Source organism: Etheostoma cragini, chromosome 7 (assembly GCF_013103735.1).
Source record: "Etheostoma cragini isolate CJK2018 chromosome 7, CSU_Ecrag_1.0, whole genome shotgun sequence".
Classification (NCBI taxonomy): Eukaryota; Metazoa; Chordata; class Actinopteri; order Perciformes; family Percidae; genus Etheostoma; species Etheostoma cragini.
This window is the reverse complement of record NC_048413.1, coordinates 12,556,911-12,573,816: the sequence shown is the minus strand read 5'-3', so window position 1 is coordinate 12,573,816 and position 16,906 is coordinate 12,556,911. Positions and strand designations below refer to the sequence as shown.

General features: G+C 41.6%; 1 protein-coding gene across 1 annotated transcript; it reads right to left on the bottom strand.

The window, feature by feature from the left end:
• Window positions 1–5,917: 5,917 nt before the first annotated feature.
• Window positions 5,918–8,330, bottom strand: snai1b (snail family zinc finger 1b). The gene is made up of 3 exons (XM_034876469.1): window positions 8,048–8,330; window positions 7,195–7,725; window positions 5,918–6,843 (listed from the first exon to the last, which is right to left on the bottom strand). The coding sequence occupies exons 1-3, from the start codon at window positions 8,127–8,129 to the stop codon at window positions 6,662–6,664; spliced, it is 795 nt and encodes a 264-aa protein (XP_034732360.1). The 5' UTR covers window positions 8,130–8,330; the 3' UTR covers window positions 5,918–6,661.
• Window positions 8,331–16,906: the final 8,576 nt, after the last annotated feature.

Below are 16,906 nucleotides of genomic sequence, written 5' to 3'. Positions count from 1 at the left end.
GTAGAGAAGCGACGCAAATAGTTTCACAGCAAGTCAACCTTGACTTTGCTGATTAACTTGGAAACAATTTGTTTAAGGATTGTATGAGACTAGAAAGGAATCAGCTGCATCTGTGTCCAGATTACAGTTGTTCCTTGAAACTATTCATTTTCGCATCACATTAAGAATACTCCACCAATTACAATAAGAGGTCCTTTGAAACTGTCGGACTTACCTTGGACTGCTTTAAAAGTAAGGACTGAAAACAGTACAGAAACAAATATATTATATATTATTTTTTACATAATCAGTATTACTCCCAAAGACCTGGGAACAGACTTTTAGGTATGAAATCAGCGGTTCCCCTTTAAGGTTACTGACAGCTCAGCAAGTACTGTTTGGATATTCAAGCTGCTGCTCCACATCTGCATAAATCCAATCTGAATGGATTTTGAATTAAAAATGTCTGCAGAGTATGATACAACTTGATGGCCTTCTCCTGTTTAAAAGAGTGTAGGTGGACACCAGTGTGTGTGGCACATGCAATGTTTGTGTAAAACCTTGAAGATGGGGGAGATAGGCGTCTGCCCCTGGGGTGTGGATTTCAGGCAGGTGCACTCGCCTGCCCCGCAGCTTCTGAAGGGACAGGACGGGACAAGACTGGAGGAGAAGGGAGGCAATCTGTGCTCTCTGCAGTCCCACACACAGACAAACTCTAGATCCCCAACACAAAGACTGATCTCCACCCATCTTGGCCCCTACTGAACACCCCTCCCTCGCTCCCTGCCATATCCTTCATTGACTGGAATGCGTTGGGACAATGGAACTGTCCCGGTCCTTTGGCTGGGCGCCCCCCTGGGTCCACACAGGCCCTGACAGGAGCACAAAAGTGCACCTTGCACCTCTCAGCACCACCAGCAGAACCCTGGGGGGAAATACCTGAATACCTGTGGTAATAAGAGGGAGAGAAGGAGAAAAAGAATGATGCAACATGAAGCAAGAGATAGGGAAGAGGGGGATGACTGAAAGAATTGAAGACACATAAGGGATTTTATGTTCTCAGCTGCCAAGTGCAGCACAGACTCATTTACAGAATACTCTCCACATATCGCACTCTCTGTCAGTACTCTCTTAAACCTCTTTCACACCACTGACCAGTGTTGAGCCAGGGTTGTCTGATCAGTGTTCAACCCTTCTTTTTAAAATTCAAACCAAGCCAGTCAACATGGCTCATGTCATGACTTGCTGGCCACACACTGTGTGTGTGTGTGTCTTTGTGTCTGTGTGTGTGTCTGTGTGTGTGTGTGTGTGTGTGATTTTTAGCACATAAGGAGTCCTTTCCTTGCACCACATTTAAGCCTGGTTGGCTCACTGTTGAAATAAATCAGAGTAGATGCCACTGACACTGTATGGCACTGATTTCACTGATTCCTCATTGAGCAAGACCCTAATGTAGCTCTATGTAGGCAATTTTACTGACCTGTCCTCTTTCTCTCTCTCTCTCTTTCTCCTACACCTTTCACACCAATGACTCAACAAGGGTTATACCCAGGTCGACTGTATGACAGAATGGGATAACCCTCCTTGATCTATTCGGCTTCACAACCTAGGATGGGAGGTGGGTTGGAACAGGATATGACTAGGAACTCTTTCAATGTGAATTGCACACACCCTGGGTTACTACCGGCGGTTTGGGGGGGGGGGGGGGGGGGGGGGGGGGGGGGGGGGGGGGGGGGGGGGAATTATGTGATTGGTTGGACAGTGGGGCAGTCATCATGGGTTGCCACATGTGGTCGCCGCACACTTTGAAAATACAACAACAGAAATGTTTTTTCACTGCTTCGTGCTGGGTTTTCATTGTAGATAAATCTATGAAACTAGGATTTTCACAGACAGCTTCAATAACAGGAGAGCGGAGAGGCCACTCTCTCTCTCTCTCTCTCTCTCTCTCTCTCTCTCTCTCTCTCTCTCTCTCTCTCTCTCGCTGTCTGTGGGTGAAGCTGGCTAATCAGTTAAATGAAGTGTGTTAAGCCATGGTCCCATTACCACTGATGCAATGCAACCACAATCACTTTGTTCCATGCAACAAATGTGGGCGTAGGGAGGCTATGGAACAAGTGCTCTAGAAGGAGGAACAACTTTTAACCTCCCATGCCTGAAACACCACGGGAAACACTTAACAGCTAAGGTACTGATACAATGCCAACTTCATGGAGCTATGGTCTCTTCCAGTGTACCACCACACAGTAAACCATGCTGTCCTATTTTTCTGTTGCATAATATAACATTAATCAGATCAAGTATAATTGTACCAGATGGCAGAGATACACGATATTTAACCCTGAGTTTACTGTGACAGGAAAACCTCTAGTTGTCATCCCTTCATGTGGTTAAGTGTGGAATTAGAAGATGTACTCGGATAATTTAATTAATAACCAAATTAAGGAATATAAATAGCACTATGTATAAATGCCCTATTATAAGTACAAAATCCTGTATTCAAACTTAGTTGCATTTTTTTATCAAACGTTAGTTTTGATGTGTAAAATCGTAATCTTTAGAGAAACTAAAGCTGTCAGATAAATGTAGTAACCATACCGTATTTTTCTTTCAAATGTGGTGGAGTAGAAGTATAAAGTAGCGTTACATGCTACATTACACTCAAGTAAACTGCCTACCGTTCGTTAAACTCAGTACTTGGATGAACACAGGTGTTTACATAACTTGACCAAACTCTGGCTAAATTAGTTTAATTTGCTATTAATGTCACCAAAGTTTCTACTGACTGACACTGCACACACTATATTTTATCTTTTTTAATGTATACCATAAGATTTATATTTAAGCATGGCCTGCTTCTTCATTCATGAGAAATTCTAAATTTACAGTAAATTAAGATTAAACCGTTTCCAGATTTCCTTAAAAGCCTTTAACAAGTTTGTTTTATGGGAAAATTGGATTTACTGTTTAGGTCCAATGGAAACCCGCATGCAGACATCTCTGCATGGCACAAAGTTGTGAACCTCTGTTACACACAACACATCTGTTTACCCTCCTGTCCCTTTATGGCTCATTCTCTACCCTCTGACCTTTAGGGACAGAGAGGGTCTGTGTTTAGGAGGAAGCTTAGCACCAGTCACACACACACACGTACCACTAAAGGAGGACAGCGGGAGTGCAGAGGTGGGCAGGAAATGGTGTGTACCCCCTCCTAGAGACCATATCCTGTCTTTGGGTAAACCTTGTTTATTTGTCCAGAAATCTGAGCTCTTTGTGTGCAGAAGCATCCATGTCGGTTTGCATGTTGAGTATGAAGTCTTGAAATCATCTAGACTTGTAAAAAATCCCTCACAAGTAAAGCATCCACAGTGAGCGCATCTCTCAGCCCTCACAGCACATGTCATTGATCAAGTCCACATTGCAACATGTGGCATTCCAGCATATTCTACTCCCTACTGATTTGATAAACGGCCAACGAACAGAAAAAAGTTATTCTTTACCAGACACCCAACCCCTCCTCCCCCAATGTCCAATATTACTGTAAAACTATTTTTCCTTCATTGCTTCGTCTTTTCTCCTCCCGTTATCATGTTCTTGTCCCTAGTACCCCCTCTCCTTTTAAACCTCATGGTATTACTGTATCTATCCAACATGCATGTTGTTTTATACAGCCTGGAGAAATGTTGTCAGCCTCTACAGATCTATTGTTTGAGTCATTTAAAGGATAAAGGGGAGAGAGTCCAGCCCCAGCAGAGGAGGTTGCTGCTGAAGCTTTGGGCAGTGATATTGTGTAAGAGCAATGAAATTTGTAAAAGGGTTTGGAACTTTAACCCAGTGACTTAAACCTCTTGGCTCGAAAATGATCCTGTGGTGATTCATCTCTGCAATCACTGCCAGCTCTGATTTCAGCAATATACTGTACCCTCTCTCCTACATGATATAGAGCACTATGAACCCCTGAGAGACACCCACTGACACACTCATGCATCCGTGTACACACAAACAGCTGTAGCCAAACCCAGACGCTTTATATCAACACTTTTTGGAAGTGCTGTGTTTATATAAGACTGACAGGCCACTTCCTGTGTCCCAAACATTACCACAAACACATTCAGTGAGAGCAGAGCGGTATAGGGAGAAAACTGCAATTTCAGCTTTCAATTTGTTGATATGCAGTTTTCCATTGCTCAAATCAGGAGTGAGAGTTTATGCAGCCCTGTAATCTGTGCTCTTACACACATGAGAAGCCCCACTTATGGCTCTTTGCAGGATGATTGTTTAAAAAGACATATATTTTCTGTTTCCAAGATGACGGCATTCTAACAAAAGTAAACTCACCCAGCTGCAAACTGTCAAACATCACCTTTTGTTAACACCAAAGTAGAATTCATGAAGCACCAGCCAGGCTCCCAAATGACTCGGGTATCTGCAAAAAGGCGCAATTACACTTTGATTGTTTTAATTTATTAGGGAAAGGCAATAATGCTTAAAAATAATTCTTAAAAAGCCCTTAAAGCAGCCCTCTTTTTTTATGTTATATGGCGGTGTTATATGTCTGTCACTAATGGCTCAGGAATGTCACATTAGTCAGGGGCTGCTTGTTTGATGCTGCAAACATTAAAACACTTTGAGGTGACCAATAGGATATCACACACACAAACACACAGTGGAAAAGAAAGGTGACAGGTCCAGTGATCTCATTGCCTCAGAGCTACAGAGTGATAGACTGCCTCCTACACACTGCCAACCAGAAAAATGTCCCCCTAGCAAGGTGTCAGAGTTGAATTTCAAAACGGCCGAAACATCAAGAAATTACATTGTTTATCGCCATGTTTTTGTATAAATTTGTTGAGGTAGCGTGTACATATCCCAAAGAGAAAATGGAATATTGTCTACCTCCATTGCCGTATTTGACTTGTTATGTGTCTCATCCAACCCTGCTGCCCCTTCTGGGCCCACCAAATCTGACACTGCCGACAGTTCAAGCAAAGTATAGTCCCCTGTGGCCTGCTTGACTCACTACCTACATAGGTGTGTAGCAGCTAAATGACTCCTCTCGCATCAAACCAGCCCATAGGCAAGACAAATGAAAAATCCCCCTTGATCAAAGTAAAGTCGTTTATTCAAAACGTCTGCATGTGTGTGTGGCTGTCCCGCAGTCTGTCAGGTGCTGTTTACATTGGGCAAGCTAAGTCATGCAACCTGATCCTGAGCTTTTTGAGTCTCTTCAAACCCCCCTAACACACACACACACCTCTCAAAACAGAGCTATGGGAGGAAACGTGCTGTTACCTCACTAAGACATGCTGGCGTCAGTGTGTGTGTGTGTGTGTGGGTCAGGAGGGCAGTGGAGATTGTAGACACATTGCTGCCATATGTGCACCCTGGATGTTCACTCTCAGCTGGGCTCATAAGGTAACCAGAGTATAACCATTACTGAGCAGATGGTTGCAGACGGAGTGGATGTGTCAGTGAGGTTTGTCGAGCTGTCCGGAGCCTGACTTTGTTGGTCTTGAGCCTTCCATCTGTGGCCGCTCATGCAGCAGGAAGTTGGTCAGTGGGATTCCCACACTCAGCTAATTTCACACTGACTTTTATTCTGCAGAATTTGCCCGCTCAGGCCCTTGGGAGGATTGCTTTCCTTGCCTAGCATATTACTTTACTTTATGACGTGCATTTTTGCTCACCTACCTTTCTTCCACCTGCATTCGCCTTTATGCATGAGTTCTGTGTGTGTGCTGATAGTCTGGCAGGTGTGTGCAGGTGTACCGCCGTATCACTCAACATCACACAAACCTGTCCCCTCTCCTGACACACACCCTTCCATTCAGAATCGGTCATGTCTGTCCTGATGAACTCATTTAGAGTTGTGTTAATACAATGCATGCTGAGATACGAATTAATGCTGGAGCACTTATTGGAGATACACATTAGTTTCTTTTTTAAACAAAGCTTTTATTTACATGTGGAAGAAAAAGGCACAGTATTCCCATTTGAAATGCATGTTCAACAAAAAAAAAACTGTTGGTCAAAACATTCCCCTAAAACATGTCTAAATAAACTTTCATTTAGACTGTAAAAATACAATATTGGTAAAGCCAAGACGTGTTTGGTCAAGTTCAAGCGGTCCATTCACATCCCATAACGCAGTGTGTGGAAAGTGTTTTTTGGCATGAGGAGGGGCGAGCAGAAGTCACCTGTCACCGAGGTCACAGCTAACACATCTCTCAGCGCCCTGTCTCCACAGTACACCATACACAGACAGCTGTCTCAACACACACACACACTCATTTACTCACATGCCATGAATGTATAGTATGGTGAGGAATGACATCCCCACATACACACACCCCAGCAGCTGCAACATGGCCAGAGTCCCGGACCGGCCGGCACCGATGGCGTTTCCTGGGAATTAACTGGATGTCCAGCTGCCCTCAAATCACACATACATACAGCCGCCAGGACGCAGCAAATATGTCCAGCAGATACCAATATGACTTCATAGCTCTACCTACAGAATCCTGGAAAAAGCACTTAAGAATCAATTTATAAAAGCAACAGAAGTCCAGTTTTCTGTCCCGTCCTGGCTTTGAAGTCTACTGTCCCCTGTGTATATTGGCTCTAACCCGGGGCAATGGACCAGCTTCAATTGGCTCATGAGAACAGTTCAGGGAATGCAAGTCTATGAGGCAGGGCAGCATCCAGAGGCGGTGTGTTTGTGCAGCAGGGACATGCGACTGAAGGTCCGCGAGCAGGAGCCACACTGGTACTTCTTCACTTCAGAGTGGGTCTGCAGGTGGGCGCGCAGGTTTGAGCGATCAGCAAAGGCCCGGTTACAGTGTTGACAAGCGAAGGGGCGCTCACCTGGTTAAAAGACACAACTGTTAGTGTTGGGAATTCACTTCATTAACAGGAAGAAGAAAAAAGGTGTGTCCTCTCCTCATTGTTTTTCAAATGATCTACACCAACAAAAGAGCAGGAACACTACCCTAACTTACTTAATGCATTTTTTGCCTTTTTTCATGCGTAAACATCATGAGGCTGAGATTACTTAGTGCCATGCTTATCAATAACATTTGCTCATACGTCAGGAGACATCAATGAATACCAATGAGCACAAGGTGCAATCAGCTGTTACATTTACAAGCCAACAGAGCTGGGAAATCAATGCAATTACTCTGACATACTGACATGAAAAGTTTCTTTGATGCATACCTGTATGTGTGCGAATGTGTCCTCTGAGCAGCCATGGTCGGGAGAAGGCCTTGCCACAGGTGGGACACACACAGGGCAAGGTGTGTGAGCGAATGTGCATTTTCAGGGCCCCCAGGCTGGTGTACTCCTTGGGACAGTTTTTGCAGTGGAAAGCTGGACGTGCAGAGACTTCAGTGGGCAGAGAAGGGGTCTCTTGCTGTGGAGCACAGTTGGACTTCTGATGATGGGACAGTGCAGAGAGGCTGGTGTAACTTTTACTACAGTGCAGACAGTGGTAGATGTGTTGCTGGATGATGTCCGGGCTGGGAGGATCTGAAGACCGTCCGCCATCCTCATCTTCCTCGCTGCTGCTGGAGGGAGAGCTGCTGAGGTCCAGAGGGCCAAGCGGTGAAGGGGACAGAGACACAGGGGAGAGAGGTGCAGGCATGGTGTCCATGCTGCTGAAGAAGGAGTTGGTGGGATAGCAGGTCAGGGCCAAACTGTTGTTCTGCGTTGGGAGTTCTGCCCGTGGAAAGCTTTCTGGGACAAAAGCTGGCAACACAGAGAAAATATAGTCAGGTGGATTGTAATAGACAGATAATGTAATAGAACACTAACTTTGTTATCATTTTTGGATGTCTTGTTTCAGCCTGCTTTCAATATAACCTCATCCATCTAGCTTTAGCCACTTCTCCAGGTGATCCAAAGCCCTGGTTTTCCACCCAGAAAACTACAGGCTACAGACTTTCTGCCTCAGAAAGTAAATTGATGAAGCAATTTTCATAACTAACTGCATGACTGTGATTCACTGAACCTGTCAGATATAACAACAGACGCATCAAATTCAGTCAATCAGAGAGGAAAGCAAACTTACCAGTTTGGCTCTCCAGCTGGCTCTCCCTGTAGTATGGCTTCTTGCTGGAAAAATACTTCTTGACAAGGAATGATCGAGGCATGTTGATCTCTGGCTTCCCCGATTAATTAAAAAAAAGTGTTTATTCCCACGGCGGAGTGGGCTCAGAAAAAAAGTGATCTCTTCTGCAGACAGTGTCAAACTCCACTCGAACGGGGAAAAATACGCTTGGAGAGACCACTACCGGGGTGGAAGGTATCTTGTTGAGGGAATCGCGAAATTGCCTCCTCATATAGTAACCAGAGGAGAGAAACAGCGGGGTGGGTGGGCATGTCTCCGCCCAAAGACACACCTTCCGTGTTAGGGCGCCCACCACAGGTGCCCAATGTGCCAAAAGCTGTAGAAAAGCGCAAATCTGATTGTGCTTTTCACGGCTTTAACGGCTCAATCTGTAGCCAAACAACTAGGCCTATTTCTATTGCATGTGAATAAAATAATCGATTAAGTGAAGTTCGGCAAAAATGTTTTGGACTTGAACGATGTTAAATGGGCAAAAGACTGTTTTTCAATTTGGAAAAAGAATGAATAGATGGTATGCACACAAGACCGATCACATCTAATTAGGATTTTACGAAAAGCTTTCTTACACCTTGTACATTCACCCCACAGTCCATTCTTTTACTAAATGTTTCATGGCAAACTGAAGCTGGAGCGTCCTCTGTCGGCTCCTACTTTCTGAGTAAGTTGGCCTTCTGTGCTGTCTTCTTTCTACACACCCCTCTAGATAACTGTGAAAAAAATGGGCATATTGTAGTTTAAAGATTTAGAGAAGCTCAATATATTTGAATGGAGCAAGCTATTTTCCAACTAACGTTTAGACCACATTAAGACCCATTCACTGTCAAAAAACAGACATTTTATAATTGCTCTTTTTTTGTGCCTGTGCCTCGAGGCTTTTACGCACCCTGGTGAGGTGGAGACATTTTTAAGAACGTATGCGTAAGGGGAACAGACGTCCTCTTTCTCGTTCTCAGCACTCAGTTCATCCTGGTCGCATCTCTCTTTCTCTGTCTCTCTGCGGGAAATAATTCCATTCAGATAGAAGAGGCACTGTTCTCCAGTTTGCTCACAGCATGATGTTGGGGAAATTAACCTAGTTAAGAGGAACAATATGATGATGTAACTTAAACCCAGACAGGGCCCTATTGAACCCTATACCTTCAGGTGGCATAAAATGAATCGAGGAATATATCCCTAAACGACATTGGTGTCACTTAATGTTTTATCTTTTTTTTAATGTGCCAATGTGCGCATAGTGTGTGCGTAATATAAAGCAGCTCCACATTCCAAAGTCACACTTTAGCCAGTGTTACCAGAATTTATTTTAAAGTAATAAAAGGAAATTGGGATTTGTTGTTGTATGTATCATTTTCATTATCTTGTTTTACTAAATGTATCCTTGTGTTATTGTAAATGTCACGATTGTTTGCTTTTTTTAATCATTTACTTTTTATGTAAAACTTTGTTTTGCATGAATTGGGACATGAAATAACGTTTATTATTATCCAATCCGGATATGAGCCCTTTTCCTTAAATTTCAGGGCTGTTTTTTTAACTAGGGAACTGTTGGTGCACACACCCCGTGAGTCTGAAAATCAGGTGCCAGCCATTAACACAGGAATGTCACAGTCTTCAGTGGTCCTCTTTAGCATTGCAAAGGACCTAAAAGCTCCTCGGTTGCAGGGTGAGTGTTGCTGGTGGGTGAGGGGGCTGTATGCACCTGTCTCTAAATGGCGCCATTGTCACGGCATGCCCAAAAGTTCACACGTCGTTAGAGCGCTTGTTGACGCCGACGCCACGTCTACTGGAGGTCAGGAGGACAGGGCAGCAGTAAAAACAAAAAGCAAACAGCAAAGACACACGTGAAAGTCATCTGAGTTGTGGGTCTGCTGCTGAGGATGAAAGTAGAAATTATGTTTGAGAATTTAATGTCAGTATTTAAAATAATTTGCATGAATTGTGTTAATATTGTGTTCTCACTTACACAAACTAAATATTGACACACACACATAGAATAGGAGGATGTAAGTTGAAAACAGCTGATTACACACTGTTGAATTTGTTTTTCCAAGGCGAGCAGTTTGCGTGGGGCATACTGCAGACAATTTGTGTTACAAAAAGGTTTAAGTGACCTCAAGACACACAGAGGACGTGAAGACATGCAAGTTTTGCTGCTCACAACAGATGTTCTGTCCTCTCTGGCCTCAGGGATGAACCAGCCGCTGTTCCCACAGATGCTTAAACTGTCTGCTGAAATCTCTTTAAACTAAAAGTACTGACAAATCTTCATTCAGTCTAATGTATAGGAAGGTTTTACAAACTAATGCCAAAACACTGCAAATGTTTGGGGGTCAGGTAATCTCCTGCCAAAAATAGCCCTTTAAAAATACAGACTTGTCTGAGAAACATGGTTAAAGCTTGTTTTTATGGCATTGATGGTAAAGTTACATCTTGAACATGCTTTGATTAAAGGTGGTGGAGGTGACCAGTGACCATACGGTGTTGTACTCCAGTGTCCTTTCATGTGTATGAAAAGAAGCCAACTCCCAAACACCTATTGTGATTGTACAAATGTTTTTTGCTCAAGTGATAAGTACACAAGTGCAGTTTAAAGCCATGTTTTACATTTTAAAACCCCATGCTGATAGCTTTTTAAACAATCGGCTACATTGTTATCATTCAGTCCCTTCAGACGATAGGTAATGGTCACTTAAGGCCATTTACATTAGATGCTTTATGCAGACTGCCTCATCTTTGTCCACGTGAGGATTCAAAGGATACAGTAGATCTCCCCAATGCACACGTGTCAGTAGTGGGGGGGATGTGACAATACAGTGATGCTCTAGTTCAATCTGAAAGAAAAACAAAGAGTCTGTGATGGTTTGTGCCACTACAGAGGCCACAGCTTGCTTAGATACTTGTCTAAGCAAAGTACATAAATTGCTTCATGCTCTTTTATCACTACATCTCCATTTGTTTGTGTTACTGTAATACATATGAACTGGAGTGTGTATGTGTATGTCAGTGTTGCCCTACAGTTCAGAAGTACATAAACACAGCAGGAGGTAGATAAGATTATACCTCTGGAATGCAGAGCTGATCGTATGGACACACTCCCACACACATGCTCTGTCTGTACACACTCTCATTAGACACAAACACTTGCATGTTTTAGTAAAAATCCATCTTGATCCAGGAAAATTTGATAAAATAGAGATGCAGCAAACCTGTCCTCAATAGCCAAAGATTGAAAAGTGATTCAGTGGTAAAACTAATCTTTTTTGATGACCCTCCAGCAGATTGTGTTTACATTATTTTGTATGGACAACGTGTCAACAAAACAAGAGGATGAATAGTATTTTGATCATTTGTTAAGGCTGTGGTAGGCCGTTTTCTGGCAAATGCACCCCCAAAAAAAGGAAAATACTTTCTACTGCATCTCTTCCCTCTCTGCCTATGCCCATCCTACCTGCACAGGCACATGCACACGCTTCATGCAGTAACCTGTGCGAGTACGTTTTTTATCTCAATCATCCCGATTGTGATTGGAATCCTGTTGCCATAGTATAGCGGCTGTTTAAGAATTGAGAACTACAGTCCTGTTTTCTTTGCAAACTTGTGGGACAGTAAAGCCCTTTAAAATAACATACTGTTATTTAAGGCTCTCACTAGCTACATAACCATGAACTTAAACTAACTACCGCCGTGAGCCAACACCTGCTAGATGTTTTAGAAGGCCAAAAAGTGTCAGAGGTAAGTGTAGTCAGGAGTAGGTGCAGTCTAGTTTTCTCTCAGACCACCTAAATTACAATATGCTGAAAGATTATTATAGATTTTTTGCCCAATGACGCCCAAAATAAACTGCCTACACCAGCTTTAAATAAGAGTTCCAATTGTTGAAATAAAACAAATAATTCAACAAAATGGGATTATTTACCCTTTGTTGTGTTTGGATGTAAGCATTGATTTTCTTTTAAGAAGCCACTGAGGCTTTGATGTTTATAATCCAATCCGTATTTTGGACCAAAAGCCAATCTGTCATTTACATTTCAACTCGTTAAATTGTTAGGTGTTACAAGTTGTCTCCTTCTTGTAACAAAAAAGGAATCTCACACAAACATCAACTTAAAGGCTTTATCTGGACAAACTACAAAAGAACATGAACTTAAAGGTCCCATGACATGGTGCTCTTTGGATGTTTTAATATAGACCTTAGTGTTCCCCTAATACCATATCTGAAGTCTCTTTCCCAAAATTCAGCCTTGGTGCACAATCACAGCGTCACCACCTTGCATCGTAAAAATAAGGTTGAAAGTCTTTTAATAAGAAATGTCTTTTCCCTGTTTTTTATGCAGTATCTTTAAAATGTAAGTTTACGATGTGCTTTTGTTCAACTCCTATTTTACTTAATGCTCAAATCCTCCTTTCGTCATGTTGAATCCTTAATCAGGAACTTTTTTTTTTTCTCCCCTATCTTCAGACAGCATCTTCATATTTTCTTAATGCTTGATGCACGTATGGTAACTGCTGTTCTACTTGACGCACAAATCCTCCCCCTGTCACGTTATGTGATGTTGTATGTTCCGTGCCCAGAAGGCACATACTGTAAATAAAAAAATAAAAAATAAATAAACATTCTAAAGTAAAATTATCATGCCATGGGAACTTTAAGTAAAAGTAAAAGTCAACTTATAATGAATAAGGGAAGAGCTATATCGTCCCAAGGGCGGTGCATGATGAAAAGAGAGCAGAGCATGGGCTGCAGCCCTAAATACAGTTGAGCAAGGCTGGCAACCCTGACACACACACCAGAACAACACAATAAATGGACAAGGGTCGTCACAGAGGAAACTGCAGTTCATAGATTTACTTCTTCTTGATGTGTTCCTCTCACTCGCTGCTGTATTCCAGTTCTAAAACAGAGGAGTGAATATGTGTCTATTGTATGTGGCAACACATTCTCTGCATGTGTACATAAGTAAAATAAACTGTTGATGAAACCCACCTGTGGCTTTAATTCATCTATCGGCACCAGATAATTAATACCACGTGATTATATTTGGTCAGAGCACTGCTGTTGCATGATGGCCTAAACAAACATGTGACAAGACAAACAATAGAATTACATATGAGCAAACACACTCTCATATCTCTCTCAGATGGAAACAATTCCTTTTTTATATGAGGTGGTGAAAGCTGATATTAGCCGCAAATAGTGTCAAAACTTTCAGGCTATACCCACTAAAACCCAAAACCTTTTACTGCTGCTAACGGAGGTGGAATTTGGCCAGTGTGTGTCTTTGCTCCAACCTTATCTGGACAGCAGGCAGACTTTGATGTAATATATGGCACCATTAAAGGTCATGTTATGGTCAGATGCTTACATTCTTACAAGCTTAAAAGATAAAACATTAAAGGCCTTTTTACAGTAGCCGCAGCCAAGCTGGGATGCGAAAATGTGACGCCATGAGAGCGCTGTAACTGTCATTTGTCCATCAGTTTCAGGCTTTTCCTGAATAAAGCGCTAATGAGCAAAGGCTACCAACTTTGCTATTTCTACGGACCAGAAGAAGAAGAAAAAGGTAAACAACGGCCGAACTGGCAGCTGCATTGTTGTCAATGCTTTGATTTGATTCGATGACCTACTTCGTCGGACCTTTCATTCACCATAAAAGAACTCATCTTAACCCAGTGAGTTTACAAGAGAGACTTGCAGTCACTCTGAGAGTCCTGGTATCTGGTTGTCCGTGAACTCATCCTGGTTTCCTGTTTCTGCTTTGTCGTGCGCCGATGAGTTAAACAGAGTGGTACTTGCGTTACTTGACGTTACATTAGTGAGCCCAACCTCGGGTACGGCTAGTATATCCTACGGAGTCAGAAAACGTACTTACTGCACCTTTAAAAAAAAAAATCTTAAGTTTCTACGAGAACCATGAGCCGCCAAGACTTACCTCTTATTCAAAAGTTGCTCTGGTGTCCGTGGACAAAAATGTCTGTGTCAAAACTGTCATTCAATTATATATTAATATTATGTTAGAGTTAAATCTTTTAATCCACTTCAGTCCTGTTCACCACAACCAAATATGCATTCATTTCAGAATTGTAATCTTTTAAATGTCAGTTTGTTTACATAATAGCCTACCACTGTTACATGTCTGTTGAGATTGATGGAGTGCCTGTTTAGATTTTAAACATAGCCACACAAAATCCTTTGCTTTCTTTTCCTTTAATTGTGTACTGGGTTTCTCATTTCTGTATGCGCTACTGATTTTTTTCTTCTATTTAACTTATCATCACGCCCAGAAATAGTTGCTACTTAGGTGACCCTGTTGTTCTGTTGTTGCCATCTAACCATTTCTTTTTTAAAACCTTTACACCTTTACATTACAACAAATGCCACAACAAGCTGCTTTATTTTAACTTTTATTTTGATCCTTAATTTACAAAATTAAGGCGTTAGAAAAGAAACATTACCACAGGATTACAAATAGAAATGTCAGTAATAAGAAAACACCAGGAAATACCAATAAATGCAAAATTATAGAAAAATGTAAGTAATAATAAGGAATAACAACATAATTCAAGTAAAACTGAAGTAACTCAAAAAGATTCATTTTATTTGAAATTTGATTAACCGACAAGTATTTTCACAATGTGTAAATGTGTAAATAATGTGTAGACCTGTAATGGCCTAGACACAGCCCACAGATGTGGTGGCACTGTTAGAGATCTGTTACTTTAAGACTCCTGATTCATTTACTGTTTTCAGACCTCTGTCAGGATCACTTTGGAAAGGAACAAATTATGAAGTGGCGCCACCTGTTGTTCACATGGTGATCTTAAATACAGAGGGACTATTCTGGGACCAACCACAAGGTGTCGGTCAAAGACCAACGATGACTATGTCAGTAGGGTCTTCGGGTCAGTGGTCACAATAAATCCCAAATCAAAATCTTGATTGCACAAATAGTAATGGTGCAAAGATCACAATAATTTAGAGGTCATTGTCACTCAGTTGTCACAAAACAACAATGACATCTAAGATTGAGTTGTATTAAATCCCAAAACACACACACACACACACACACACACACACACACACACACGCACATTTGTGTTCTGCCAAGCCCTCAAGCTGGAAAGGGTCAACAATCTTTCCTGTTACCCAGCATGACGTGACAAATCTACCTCTGCCTGTTTGGTTTGATGACTCAACAACAAAACCCTCAGGTTGGACAATACAATATGTACACCAAGGACTTAGTGATTCATGATGAAGAATCCTAACTGTCACAGCAACAAGAAAACTACATCAGAGCTTCTTTTTCCCTTCTTTTTCTTTAAACTTTCATAACCATGCCGTTCTAAGCAGAACCATTTAATGTACATTGAACATCTTTGAGCTCTGATATGTAGACGTTGGGAGCTATGTAGTATGCATGTTTCTAACCCTCTGGTTGACCATATTTATCATCTTTATATTTCTTAAAAAGCAATTTGGGACACATTCTGCCAAGACATGCAAAGGGACCTGCTGTTACAGGACATCAGGCTGTTGACACCTGAAGAATGAATATGTGACAATTATATAAAAATTGTTCATTTAGGTCATAATGTGCAGATTTGTAGTATGTGGGTTATGCAGTTATTGGCACCTGAATAGCACAAATAAGGGTTTGGCCTTCAGAGTGGTATGCCTAGGGCAGATAATGTGTCATGCTTGATAACCTTGCAGATGACATTAATCTAGGTATCAACCTTTTTCTAGGTTAGAGGTCAGTCTAAGTGTATGCCTGTTTGTGTGCTGCTCTTTATAACTGTTTTACCCAAATAACAAAATAAGGGTCGTCTTCTCATTCCGTCCCCTGACAGCAGGCTGAGACAGTAAACCTCTGATAAACCTCTGCTCTTCACTGCAGACTGGGTTTCCATGGCAGTGAGAGTGAAGTGTTTATCTTTGGTAATATATCATATTATAATATGAATAAAATCAGCCATCATCCCACACCAAACGTCATCCCACATCCAGTCAGAAATGTACATACAAACATACTTCTATAATTAGAAATTACTTTTTATTTGAAAATAAACTGTTGTGGACGTTTCTGTCAGATAAAAGATGGTGACAGGAAGGAGCAGTGTGTCACAAAAACCTTAAATGTGGAGGTTTATTCCTTCAGTTTATCAGTAGGAATTTTATCAGTTACTGATATGATTGACTGGGTCCTATGACTCTGAAGCACTGTGGCTTCACTTTACGCTCTGGCTTAAAAGGCCTTGTGAGCCCTCGGGCACTTGGGCTTGCGCCACACAGCCTACAAAAATTATCTACAATGAAACGGATGAAACGTTAATACAAACAATTTTTTTTAACTTGAACAAAAAGAAAATTGCTTGTCGTGGCCCAAGAGTTCTGAATATGTAGCCATCTGTATTAACTTGCATTCTCATGGCCCATACTGTCATACCTTTTTTTTTCAATTTATACTTTTTTTAAATCTAAAACTTGTAAATAAACAATTTTGAAACAGATTTTATTTCCCGTGACATTTACTTTCAAAATAATGTGACAGACTTGTTGCACTGAAATATAAATTGAAACTTTCAGAGCAGTTTACTGAGCTGGAAGTTAGTTGAGTGGGAAAGCATAACTTCAAACAATTGATGTGTTCTTTTTGGATCCTTCATCGTTTTTGAACTCCGATGGTTGTTAGTATAATTAATCAGATCGGATTAATCAGAACTACACTGTGTGCACAATTATTAGGCAAGTGAGTATTTTTGACCTTATCTTCATTTTCGTGCATATTTTCCAATTCC

Coding starts and splice junctions, on each gene's coding strand:
- snai1b (XM_034876469.1), bottom strand. CDS start 8,129: ATGCCTCGATCATTCCTTGTCAAGAAGTATTTTTCCAGCAAGAAGCCA. Junction 7,726..8,047: donor CCAGCTGGAGAGCCAAACTG/GTAAGTTTGCTT, acceptor CTGTGTTGCCAG/CTTTTGTCCCAGAAAGCTTT. Junction 6,844..7,194: donor ACACATTCGCACACATACAG/GTATGCATCAAA, acceptor TCTTTTAACCAG/GTGAGCGCCCCTTCGCTTGT.